Genomic DNA, 14,206 nt, shown 5'->3' on the forward strand with positions numbered 1-14,206 from the left:
ATTTGTCAGGCAGGTTTGCTACAAAGTTACTCAATTCTCTTCTGCTCCTGCAATTATTTTTGTGAAATATTTCTATACTACTCCGTGTTTTTCAAGCTTGTGAGACTACTTAAATCAACATAATTTAAACTTTAATTGTACAGTTCTGGCAGAAAGCACATATACTGGAAAACCATTTTCAGAGTTCAGATCACCTCTCTCATAGACCATAAAATACAATTACTGGATTTTGATGTATTTCTTTGCTTTATCAGACTTATCAATCTGTTCCAATCAACACTGACTTGCTTGAATTTTCTGTAAAGATACACACATACTCAAGAACAGAATCAGTCAAATAGAATACTTCTCTAGCTTCTGCGTGGCTACAGCCTCCTTTGCTTCTGAAGAGTGCAATACTGTGCATTATGCTGATGCATAATTAATATCAAAACTTTCCAGTCAGGATATAAATCCTACTCTCTCTGTTGTCACTGATGAGAATAGAAACAACAATTTTATTTCACTTAACAAGAAAACTGTCTTGCTACAGGCATGAGAAATGTGTTACTACAAATTTTGCTACATGTGTTGTCATTGTTCATGACTTAATGACATAAAGTAAGCATTTTATAAAATACATTCTTCCTTACATCTGTACTTCTCTTCCAGAAGGCCCTTAGAAAGAGACATCAAGCCAATTTTCAGGGACTGCACACGAATTTTTCCAGTTCGGCCACTGAAATTATAAAGATAAGACAATTCAATACAGTTTAATTTTATCTCATTCCAACTCGTCTATTAAAAAATGCAAAGGCGCTGGTGAGTTCTACTTCAAATACACTTCAAATCTCAAAACAAATTAATGCTACAAATAATTTAAGGATTCTTCCCTTATAAAAGCTCAGCTCACCTTCTAAGCAGTTTACATGTCAAAACAGTTTGTATTACTCCAAAAGGGCAGATATTTAGCTCAGTAAAACTCTCAACATGATTTAATAATGTGATATACACAGAAAAAATACACCAGTAGACAGCAGGAAAGCCTATTACTCAGTGTGAAACACAAGGACTGCAAAACAAAACCAAGTTTTCGTATCACAGTAACTAATTGATTATTTTCACTTCATTTTTTCCTTTTATGTTTAAAATGCTCTGATACACATGTGTACCAGGATATAAATAGCCAACCACATGCAGTAATTAAATGATGTGGAGCTGGTTTTCTTTAAGCAACATGCTTCAGGCTCAGCTTTGCCAACATGAAAAAAATAAACATGTCCAACCCCCAACAACCATACATCAAAAACCTTATGGAACATGAGAAAAAGTAAGTATGTACCAAAGCAAGTGATTTGAAAACTGCAAGACAAGACACTGCTCAAAAATGTACTTAAGCAATAAACCCAGGGTACATGGAAAAGCACAATTTTAAGTTCAAAAGATATTGTTAAAAGATCTGATGATTTCTTCTTTCAAAGACCAAAAAAGACGACACAATTTTGTCTTTAGATGAGACACGGCAAAATAAAAATGAGAATAGTAGATAAACTGTATATATTTCACACAAACCCTGCATTCAAGGTTAGCTGGGTCCTTCACCAGCAAGTAAGATAATACTAAAATTAATAAACTCAAACATTACTTTGGTCCCTTCTGTCATGTAGAAGTGATATATCTTTTAATTACTTCTGGAGGGGTTATTAGATCTATCTCTTTCTGTCTTACCCATTCAGCATATGGTCTGCTGTCTGATTTACTTCACAAATGTTGTGCTGAATACAAAATTATTAATTTACTCCTGGGCTCTCAGTAAATTAGCTAAGCACCTTACAAATATTAACACATTTGTCTTCACAACCATCACCTAATCTAGTGAGACTATACAGCATTATCTTCTCCATTCCACAGGCTGGAACCGAGGTACAGAGAAATTATTGCCAAATTAATCTAAACCACCCATTACTTTTACTGCCTAGTTTGAAAATCAGGACTCAGTTTTGCAGAATGTTATAGAAGTGCCACCTATTTTATATATTCAAGCTTAGCTTCAAATTACCTCTTTCAATCACAGACACTACATCATTCTGGCATACTCTAACATGTTAATGGCTCATTTTGCAACCTTGATAAGGTTCTTTCCCCATTCTTTCCTGTGTAGGGTTGTCTGTGTTTTAACTTTGTATTCAACAGAAAAACAAAGCTTGACATTCATTTGGGCTTGATTTAACTCAGGACTGACCACAGCATTTGTTTATTAAAGGCAGAAATTCAGAAAAGCTTTGCAGCTAAAAGGTCAGGGCACATATGTGGAGGCTTCAAACTTCTCCAGAATTCAGCAGATTGCTATGGGGAATGTGTAAAACTTCCTTTGCACAAAAAGCATTTTCTTAATAAATTATACAAAAGAAAATTAAAAAGCCTGCAATATTACATTTTCCTAAAGAGCAACATATTTCCCCCTAGCCTTTTTCTTGGAAACAGCTAAATACTAGCACTGAAATAAGATACACAATAAAAAAAAAAAAACAAAACACACCAAACCCAAACACCACTACCACCACCCTAAACCTATAGACTTTGTAGCATTGATACCTCTCATTCAATGTTTTAAGTCTGTCAAAAAGCTTAGAGAGTCACAAAACCACCGAGGTTGGGAGGGACACTTTGGAGATCATCTAGACCAATGCCCCTGCTCAGTCAGGCAGAGCAGGTTTTCCTGGATCATATCCAGTCAAGTTTTGAGTATCTTCCAAGTTTTGAATATCTTCAAGGATGCAGTCTGCACAGCTTCTCTGGGCAACCTGTGCCACCGCTTGATTACCTTCACTTAAAAAAAATATATATCTTTTTCCTCTATCATAAAGCAGAATTCCCTGTTTCAGTTTATGCCTACTGCCTGTTGTCCTGCCACTGGGCATCACTGAGAAGAGCCTGGCTCCATCTTCTCTACTGCTCCCATCAAGTATTTATGCACATTGATAAGATCTCCTTGAAACTTCTCCAGATTAAAAAAGTCCCAGATCTCTCAGCCTCTCCTGACACATCAGATACTGCAAGTCCTTAGTTATCTTCATGGTACTTCACTGGATTTGGTCCAGTTTGTCCATGTTTCTTTTCTCCTGCGGAGCCCAGAACTGGACCCAGCATTCCAGATGTGTCTGACTAGTGCCAAGTAGAGGAGAAGGCTTACTTCCCTTGACCTGCTAGGAAGACTTTTCCTAATGCAGCCCAGGAGACTGTTGGCCTACTTTGACACAAGCTCATGTTGCTGGCTCATGTTCAACTTGGTGTCCACCAGGACCCCCAGGGCCTTTCCTGCAAAGCTATTTTCCAGGCAGACATCCTCCAGCCTCTACTGGTGTATGGGGTTATTCCTCATTAGGGACAGGCCTTTGTATTTCCCTTCACTGAACTTCATGAGGTTCCTGTTTTTCCCTTTCTCCAGCCTGTCAAGGTGCCTCTGAATGGCAACACAACCAACTAATTGTGCTGTGTGTACAAACACCTAAAAATCAAGGCCTTACAGTGAGAAGGTTCAGGAAACCTTTTAATGCTTGAAAACATACAAAATTCATGGGTATTTACAATTAAGTGCCAGCACACTATTCAGATTCACTACAGCAATACAAGCGTGCTTGTCATTACAAAATCAATTGATGAGACCACTTTAAGCAGGTCAGATACTTTTTGCTCTGCTCCTGATGAAGGTAAGCCTGAACCACTGTACTATTAACCGGTTTACAGCAAAGTTGTCTGTTCTCCATCAATACAACAGTGAAAGGCAGTACAAAAATGGCACGTTATTGACCTCTGACCTATCTTCAAGTGAAAATGGCAAAACCATTATAGCTGCTTGTCAGGAGCATTTTTCTTGTTTACTGAAGTCCATTTGTCCCTCTGTGTTGCCTGAAAAAAAGAGGACTCAGATATATCCAAAGTCTAAAGATTCATTGCCCTTATAGTGTGATGCTGACATTCTTCTCCTTCCCCAAATGAACTGGACTTGTATTGTTTCACGGGGAAGGGTAGAGGAAAAAGATGTGAGGGGGATGAGGAAATAAAGAAATCCTTGATTTTGTCAGTGATTCCATTGTCTCTAGCTATGCACCAACAGGCTCTGGCCCATAAGCCTCAGGTATGATCCCACTGTTGCACATTCATCCACTGCCAGTCTGGAGATTGCACAGAACCCAGAAGTAATTCAACTTTTAAACCTGCCAAAATACGCGGTAAAAAAAGGTACACATTGGTTCCAGGCATGGCAGGAGAATGGATTGTAAGCATATACTACAGAGAGGACTATTTTAGTGGGGAATCGGCTAACTAGATCATTTGGGCAAGGGCACAGGAGGGTACCATACTGCACACCTAGAGAGGCTGGATTGGGATCAGAGCACATGATCTGTCTTTGTTGCATAGTTTGTGCTCTCTATTCAGAGAGCAACCATTCAGCTGTTTCAGAGATCCAAAAATCAGCTGCAGAGAATAAAAAAAAGCTACTTTTTATATAAAACTGATGACTGTCACTACTGTACAGTAACATAAGCAAATGAGGGAAAAAAGGGTAAGTTAGAGTGCTGTAGTGTCAGAAGAGAAAGAATGAACACTTTTATCCTGTATCTTAGTACAGGAGATACTGGAACTACAGGATGCAGAAGAGGAGAGGGTGGGAAGAACAGGTAACACACAGGTAACAGCGGCAACAGACATGAGTCATGCCTCATGAGTTCCCTTGCTAATCCTATAACAACTGAACTCCAGACAAATGAAATTACTACGATCCCAACCTCACTACATCAGGCACAGGCTGCATGGAGCACTTGGGAATCATATAATACAGTTTAGCACTACTTGGACACAGGAACATGTCAGCTATAAAACAGTGTGCTAAATCCTAAAAATAGCATTTCTGTTTCTGCTCAAACACCTAGGATATTCAACTACAGACATTAAGGCAGAGTTAAAATTTTCTGAGAGTATGTCTTTCCAGGAAAATGAGTTTAGCAAACTTTACAAATACTTTCTATCATCATGCAACTGTCATATGCAAACTTCATCCCTTTCTCTAAGTAACTTCCTAACACAAAACTTCTTTGACAGAAAATACAATCTACATCGTAGTCAAAACGAAGGCCTGTGGCACTTCTTTAAGTAAATTATAAAGGGAGTTCTCAGGACATAATGAATATTAGGTTGCTGAATATGAGACAATAAAACTATTGTTTACCAATGATATGCAAGTGTTCTGTAGCATTGTGATGACATAGACAGAGGTAATATATAAGCATTTTACATAAGCATATGAATTATGTGAACACCAAAGGGGCAAACAGCGATGGGTACAGCTGCACATGATGGCTAGCCAGGTAACAAAAAGCTGCCAGAGAACAAGATTAAGTGCATAATTAAGGATGAGTGACAACAGAAAACAAGATACACAATATCAAGTCCAGAGGAACCCTATGTCCCCCAGGGAAAGGGGGCAATATCCTAAAAACATCAGCCACTAGCACGGAAAACTGGAGAAAAAAAAGATAAGCCCACTTCAGTTCAGACTTCTCTTGCCAAATAGCTCTCAAGCCTAGTCAACATTGACCCTGCGGCTAAGGACTACCAAGGACTGTCGCTACTAGTTATCTACATTACCCAGCAACAGAAGGCAGCCTATTAGGTCTCTGAAGGTCCCCATAGATGCCTCCACTTGATCAGCCACAGAGGTCAGACAAAGGAGCTCATTTTCCTGCCCTGCAGAGGGCCATATCCTCTCTAGAGTGCTTAGTACTATTCATGGCCTGCTAAGCTACTCCTGCAGAGTCCTCTATGAATCAAGACAGCTATCACCAACACAAGGGAATGCAACTGGAGCGCATGCAGAAAATTTCCATCAGCTACCGTCAAAACCAGGGCATAAAGTTAAGGCTGACTGAGCAGGCCTCTCATCCTTCTCATTCTTCAGAAGTTCAGATTTTGCTGAAATTAAAGCCTGGGATATTAACTGAGCCTGGTGTTAGAATTTGCCAGGTATATGAGTGCAACAACAAATAACAAAGTTGTAAATCTTCAGGGGAAGGCTGGGTCATAGAGAATGATCATGAAAGACAGCTTTGACCATATAGAAAATGTTAGCGTAAGTGCCATACCATAGATACCCTTCCTAGACTAATGTACCAAAGAAATTAAATTCAAAAGAAGGCATTATTGAAAGTATCCTAATATCAAATAACCCAAGACAATTTAGAAGTTGAAATACAAAAAAAACCCCAGATAAACATTGGAAGACATTAAAAACAGTGCATGTAAGTTTCTTTATGGGTAATTCTGATTGAAATAATGAGCCATCACCCACAACTAGTACATGTACTCTTTATTATGTATGACAGACTTTAAAACAGCTGAAACAACTCATTTCAAGGGGCGTTAAGCTATTCCATTAGTACTGAAAGCTATCAGTCCATTGCATATAAATGACACTTGGAGATTTTAGCAAATGTGACCAGTATATAGCCCAGAACAATAACCACCGGTTATTGCTTGTGGATGATTTAGACATAGGTAAGCCTGGCCAAATGATTTCATAGAGCAAACCATTTCCTTCACAGCTCTCACTGTAAATTGCAATGCATTTATTTTTAATTTTATTTTTAAAAAAATTACTCTGGACTAACCAAAACAAAGAGCTCTAAGTTTGGAAAAAGTTTATAGGGCAGATGTTGCTGCCTGGAACAACCTTTGAGTCCTTGAAGAAGTTAAACTCATGAGTAAATTTAATGTTTCTCTCCTCGGCTTGAAGAATGAATCATTCCTGATCTGTCAGAAAATACCAGAACACAACAGACTTTTTCTAAAAATAAATTGCTTCTTTTCAAGGGCCAAAGACATCTGTAGGTAAGTCTGAAGAACTACTCAGTTTGCTATCAATCTGTGAATCAGTAATTAAATCTCAGGTTAATAGCATGCGCCTAACAGATGCTTTTTGTAGGCAGTTTAACGATTTGAAACATTGTATATGTATAACACCCGTGCAATAAACAATGGAAATGCCAAGACACAAATTAGCTCTTTTCTAAAGCCCAATTTAAAAACCCAAACCCAAACCCCAGCTTTAAATGGGTGCCTATTCTTTCAGATTTTTTTTTTTTTGAGTGGATTTGAAAAGGGAGCAAGGAAACACATTGTAAGAGGTAATTTTATCTCAGAAAACCTTCATTCTCCATTTTGCAAAGTTTGACTAAAGATTAGTCTTTCATCAGCTTGAAGAATTACCTACACTAAAGCTTTCAGCATAATAATAAGGGGAAATAGGAGCAACAGGGAATCCTACTGAAAGAAGGTTTTGTTGCTTACTACGTGCATTTTAAATATAAACAGATTAAACAACTGACTTGAACTGAAGTTAGGAAGCAAAGGTAAGCTGCAGAAAATACATAGGATTTGTGATCAAACTGAAAAAACCCACCAACTAGTAACTACAAAAAATTCTGACATTTTTAAACCTCTTATTCTAAATAACCAATAACATTTAAGTCAAGCAACCCACTTAATCTACGGCTCTATTTGCACGTGATGTGTTTACTCACTCACAATACAGAGCTCTGCAAAATAAAAGTAACTGGAGGAAGAACTTCCAGTCATTATTTGATATGCTCTCCCATTTTCCAGCAATAATGATAAGGAGTCCAACTAACAGAAATGTCACAATATTGAACAGCAATATTTGAATGTCAAAGCATAATAGGTAGTCAGCAAAAAGATAATAAATGGTCATATATACTCTGTTCCCCCCTTCCCTCTCCCCTACCACAATATTTAAAATAAAAATGAAAGATAAGATCCACAAAGTATAGGAGTGCTGGTGTGTAGTCCTCTAAAGGGAGAAAAAGCAAAAATCTATGAACTGTTAGAATTCGGCACTGATTAAGTGAGTGAACACAGTGAAGATAATGCATACATCAACAAGTAAGAACTCTCTTTTGCATAGCCAGGTATAAGAATTTCTGTCATTATTTAAGAAATACTTTTGCTCTTTCCATCTTCAAATGGGGAGAAAGCAAAGAAATTTTAAAACTAACCTCATGCTGCTTAGAAATTCTGATTTGTGTTAAGTCTGAACTAAAGCATCTGTTCAATTATACACACTGAAGCGACCACCTGTGTATTGCAATACTGTCTTTATTCAGCTCCAGAAGAGTCCTGAAATGCCTTTGCTCAAGCAATGTAAGGAGATGCACTGTAGGGAATAGAGCAGCTGATTGAAACCAAGTCCTTTCCCCATTTTTGCTACAAAAGGGAGAACAGAATAGCAACCACACTAAGAAAAATGAGCAACAAACTCATGACTCAAAAGCACATCTAAATAAAAACATAGAGCCTGTAGGTCATGCAGACTGACATAGTGCATGGCAGGGCAGAGAGGGCAGAATTTGACATGCAGCAGAAGACAGACGTGTCTGGGGGCTCAGAAAGGACTGACCAAAAGAGAGGCTGCTGGGAGTGGATTTTTTATGTCCTCTGAGACTCAGTGCTCTCTCTGGAAACAGCAGACATGCATTACATAAATGCACAAGTTCTTTCTGTAAGCATACCAAAACAGTTTTGAGAAAAAGCCACAATCCAATGGAGAAACACAGCTTTGCTGCCAGGACCAGGGCAGGTGGATCACATAGCACCAGTATTCAGAACTGTACAAGGCAGAAGCTGCACCTGCTGGAAGTGAGCCAGGACCGGGACATTGCTGACCCTCCAGAATCAGACAGGCTTTATTGCTGAGATCAGAAAAACCACCACTACACAGAGGATTCGGAACAGGGAGGTCAGGCAGGATTATGGCATGCAAGTAACTAAGTGTAAAATAAATAACAAAACTGTCACCACCTATACATCTGGTATGAATGGCAAACAATCTAGGCAATTTGGAACATTTATAGTAGGAACACAGCTTAAAGCAGTGTATCCAGATCTCTACTCATGTATACATATCTTGAAATCTTTTCATCCTTTCAGTGTTTCTTTGGTAGTAGTATAAAAGCAGTGTAATGTTAGTTCAGTGTCTCTAAGCAGGACAGCATGAGAAACATCTAATTGCAAGCAACTGCACTTTCATTACTGAGTCATAACCATCAAAAGATACAACTTTTTCTTAAAGAACTTAAATTTACACCATTTTTCTATTATCATGGTCACTTTCTCAAGAAAGTAACTCAGAAAAAATATAAAACAATTGTACAAGTCTAGCATTTTTGATGTCACATGCAAAAATTACCAGTTCTGTTTCCATGGTTTATACTTGCTTAATACAACATGAAATTCATAGGGTACACATTGGGAATAAATACTTGTTACTTACCTATCATATACATTGAGTAGCCAGTTAAGACACATGTCTACACAGAGAGGGACATTCACCATGTCTTTGTGTTTCTCCTCGAGTCCACTGTAGATGGTAGTGAGACAGCTGATCACATCCTGAACACCAATCAGTTGGTCATTCTGACTCAGCCTGTGCTGTTTGAAAACTTCACTTGTTGTGTTCAGGTCCAATAGGTCCACTAACAAGAGGTGATTTAAAAATAAAAATAAACAAAAAGGTGTGAACATAGATGCCCAAGCATAGCATTCACCGTAATTGTTCATGTGCATATTGTAGCAAGCACTGCAGACAATTAGCCAAAACCTAGCTTCCACTTAGTGAAAATCTGTGAGAAGTCAACAACCTTTTGGTACTGTATATTTAAAGAAACAGAATCAACATGAACACCATGGTGACAACGGCACAGATCAGAACATTCAAAAAGCCACTGAAGTAGCCTGTGTAATTACATAATACTAACTTTAGATGTGCATACACTGGGAGTCCACTACTCTTAGAGGATTCTTTACATTTACCATAAAGCAGAATCCCATTAAATAACTCTGACTTTTGATATATATAAAGCAAACCAAATATAAATATAAAGCAAAACAAAGCTGTAGTAATGTACTGAGGCCTGATTAACTGAATAGCATTGGCTAAATTAGGGCTTAAAAGAAAGCAGGGAGAGGGAAACAGGGGAATTATTTATTGTGGTTTTCCAGCACACTAAAAGTTATGCTTTCATGAAAAATATTTTTATCTCCTTCATTAAAGGATTCTTTCTATAATCATTTGGTGATGCTACAGATATCCTACAGGTGAAAAGGGTTTTGCTCCCCAAAGCACACAAACATCATTTGAAAATCTGGGGTTTGCATAGTGAAAATAAAAAGCTGTCAATGAGCTCTTCTAATTCTTTTTGCAAAATAAAGTGGAAAAGGAGGAAATAGTGTAAAAGAAGCAAGAATAATTTAAGTCAAAGGGTGATATAATCCTCAGTGACATTTTTTTTACAGAAGTGAGGATTTTACGGGGGATGGGGGGGAAGCTGCAATGTATTATTATACTTGCTACAATGTATGCACCACAAAGTTGAGGTACATTCCAAGCTCATACAGAACTGTTTCTGAAGAGCCAGGAACACATTTACACTATAAATGTCATCTCTCAAACAAAATGAAACATGACAATCTCAGATGTGTTATAAATTGCTCTATACCAATAATGTTAAACAAGGACCCGGGAAGGGCAGGCTGTGCAAATCAGGGAAGTCTAGCTTGGTCTGGAAAGTAAGTACAGCAGTAAAAAGCAGGAGTAGGACAACACTAACCACTATGATCAATTCTGTCAAGAACTCAGTGAACTTCTACCAAAATATAAAGGTTATGGGCCAAAAGGCTACATTCCCAATCCCTTTTCCCAGTCTACCCTTCCTCATAGCACTGTAAAATGAGAAACAGTACCTTACCGCCCTTGCTTTTCCTCTCCCTCACTGACATCAGTACATTCTATTCTAACCTTACAGCATCAGACTTGAAAGGGTTTTACATTTTTTCACTTTTTTTTTTTTTTAAGCCCACCTCTTCAGCTTGCACACGAATGCCAGCCATGTATTTACCAAACAGGCAGACTGCCAATTGCAGCAAAACACCTTGCCACTAGTTTGACTTGAAGGAGCCCAAGTATGTGGCAGTACACTGCAGCATAATCTCCTACAGTAGCTGGAAAATATGTAATACACTGGAAAAGGCTCACAGCCCTATTTAAAATCAAAACAATACCAATGCCCCCCTCAATCACAATGCAACACAGACTAATTCTTTGAGGGGTGGAGGGAGGGGGTTGAAACTAGGTGCAAAACTACAACATGCTATCCAATCACATAAATATTGTACTCTGGAGAGATGGCCACTTTTCATGTTTTTCTTTCATGACTTACAGAGGGGGAAAAAACCTCAAAATGATTGCCAGCAGTTTGCTGGTTTGGTTTTTTGTTTGTTGTTTTGGTTCCCCCTCCCCCACCCCATCCCCCCTGCAACCTCTTTTTGTAAGGTACTTAACAATTGGCTAAAAGCAGGTAAGCAGCTTCCTAAAACAGACTGACAGCACCCCAAACTTTCCCTTTTTAAAGCCAGTGAAAACTTGGAATGCTTTGGTATGGTAGGAAGTTGTAACCTTTGGTTTTGGCTTAACAAAACTATCCCTGCACTGAAAATGGCCATTCAACAGACACTGGAGTGTTAGCCTGCTAACTTCACATCTTGATCTGCTGGCACCAAGATCTCACATTCACATTTCTGCCAAAGGATTCTAGAGGGAATCAGGAGAGGTACTTTCAGTATTTTCATACTAAAATTAAACTCTGTTAATGTACTAATACAAATTAAGAAAAACATACTCTTTTGGATGACACCATTCATGGAGAATAACCAGAGGAAATTGCTTCCATCTCTGCTTATTTCAGCACTCACCTGTCTGAATGAACTTTGGGTTCAGTTATCCCTGTCACGGTAAGGTCTACCCACTAGCAGCTCCCCTGGATCGGGCTGATGTAAAAAGGGATTATTTTCTCATTTCTCACTACTTTCCATTTTTGAAAGTTTTTAAATAAACCGTGTTTATGCAGATGCGGAAAAGCTAACCTAAGACTCCATGCCATTGCTAGCACATCATCTACTGTACACAGCTTTTAGTGAAGTTTTGCAGTACCATTCTGCATCTGCTCAAATGTGCTGAACGACCAATTCTGCTATTAACCAACAAATGGACACAAGGGTCATTTCTTTCCTTTCTGCAGTGAGGAGACTTTCCGAAAGGAAAACTGTAAACAGAAACCACATCACTCAGCGTGGTTCAAGCAGATGTGAGTGACTGACTCAGGAGCAGGTAACTACATACAGCTACTTACGGCAAATTGGAGGCTGCTGCAACCCCACAGAAAATAGCCAGGCATTGCCATGGAACTTTTGTTTTAGAAAGACCTTGTGAATGACAGCAGTTCCTGCAAAAGACTAAGTGTCTGAAGTCTACAAGTCTACACAACTTTTGGTTTTAGTCCGGCATGCCTTAACGTTCATTCCTTGTGCAGCTGATATTCTTACTAGCATTCTTAAGTTTTACATCACCTAGAGGAGCTCAGTGACAGAATTCTGAATATACATGGTGATTTTGTTCCCTTTTTCCCTTCCAGTACTATACTTCAGTATCTGGGGCAACATCATTTCTTGAAAATAAGCTACAGTATGCCGCACAAGAATTAAGTATTATAGTCAGATCCTGCTGCTGCATAGCTGCCCAGTACAACTGCGACATAGGATATTCTCCATGGCCCCATTCTTCTTCGGCTACTGTGGCAAAGTGTTCTCAGTATGTTTGCCCCACATAACCTGAGACAGAGAAGCTAAGAATCTGTTTCTTCCAACCTGCAACCATTCTCAGCTTCCTGCAGAATGAATACACATAGGTACATACACACAAATTAGTCTCTGCAGGCATCTACCTTCCAAAATATACGAGGTGAAACATGACTCTACTTTCCTGCTTGTAAAGGAGGGTGGGGGGAGTGGGAGGGAATAACTTCCCCAGAACCATTTTTGACACTTAGCAAGGCCAAAGACTCAGAAGAGAGATCTGGCATCAGCAGTTTTCCAAAGTACAGCTCTCAAATTACATACTCCTGAACCTGCTTGTATAGCACTTAAACTGTTCCTCACTGCAAAGTCAGTATCAGGTGCAAGTGGGACTGTGCCTCCTGCTCCAGCTGTGCCTTTGGAATTCTCCCTAAAAAGGCCTTTGCAGGTATACACACACTGCGGCTGTGACAGCCATGTGTCACATTTTAATTTACAATGACCTCATTTTCCAGTGATTTGCTTTGACGTTTTCTTTGCCTTAAGCACATAAGCCCTTCTGAAGCATTCTGCATCCAAACACCTTCAAAACCCACCCACAATTAAAATTACAGGAAATAAAACGGAAGACTAAAGTAACTCAGGCCAGAGAATGAGTGGCAAGGGCACAAATGGTGACTCTTTCCCTACCTTAAAACAAAACATCAACAAATAAAAGTCAAGAAACAAATTCTAGATACGGCTTAACCCCTCTCCCCTTCCTCAGAGAAGAGGTGCTATCACATACTGTGTTTTGGCTATCTCAGAAGCCATTCATAGGACAAAATCAGGCCAAGAATTGTCACAGTCAAAGGGAATTTGACCTGTTCCCCGACAAGAAATAATCAGCTAAGCAAACCATGACAAAAGGAACAACACTGATTACATTTTTGAAAGTGGTCTTAAAATTGTGCCAGATCATAATGAGTTCCTGTTCAGAGACAGAAAATACTTGCAACACCTAGCTTTGTGGGTAATCTGCAATATCTTTCTTAAAAAGCCATAATGACGTGTTCTCACAACATTCTTACACCAATCCTTGGTCAAATATGTCCATGTAATAAAGACAAACATTATTTTTTTTGGCTGTTGTCTCCTCCCATAAGGCAGAGAAGCAAGCAAATAGTTTCATAAATAACGAGGCAGATTGGATTGTAGAGATGACAGTTTTACTCCTGGCTTTTTCAAATTGGAATATTCTCTTTAGTTCTTATTACTTCCCTCTGCCCTCCTTCCATGCCCCTGCCCTGAAACTGGAGACAATATTCACTTTGATAGGAGGACACTTTTGAAACCTATGAATGATGAGAGCTAACCATTGCAGTTATGACAGGAATTGATATATTTTGCAGCAAAAGCAAGAGCAGGATGTTCCTCCTCAAAGCTTACTAGAAGCAGTGAAAGCAAAGTTTGTTCTATACGGATCACTAGACAATCTGTATGCCTGTCAGAAATAGGCAGCATGATTAGCATCCATCACGTGCAG

At 38.9% G+C, this 14,206-nt stretch overlaps 1 protein-coding gene across 2 annotated transcripts in view; it reads right to left on the reverse strand.

Annotated features, from left to right (window-relative positions):
* Nucleotides 1-14,206, reverse strand: part of UTRN (utrophin) — a 351,512-nt gene that overhangs the window by 50,566 nt on the left and 286,740 nt on the right. For both annotated transcript variants that reach the window (XM_013304556.3, XM_027796967.2), the window contains 2 exons: nt 9,326-9,527; nt 633-718 (listed from right to left, as the gene is read on the reverse strand). In XM_013304556.3, the coding sequence (XP_013160010.2) occupies nt 633-718; nt 9,326-9,527 (288 nt within the window). The remainder of the gene's footprint in view (nt 1-632; nt 719-9,325; nt 9,528-14,206) is intronic.

The sequence above is a fragment of the Falco peregrinus genome, chromosome 7 (assembly GCF_023634155.1).
Source record: "Falco peregrinus isolate bFalPer1 chromosome 7, bFalPer1.pri, whole genome shotgun sequence".
NCBI classification, from domain to species: domain Eukaryota; kingdom Metazoa; phylum Chordata; class Aves; order Falconiformes; family Falconidae; genus Falco; species Falco peregrinus.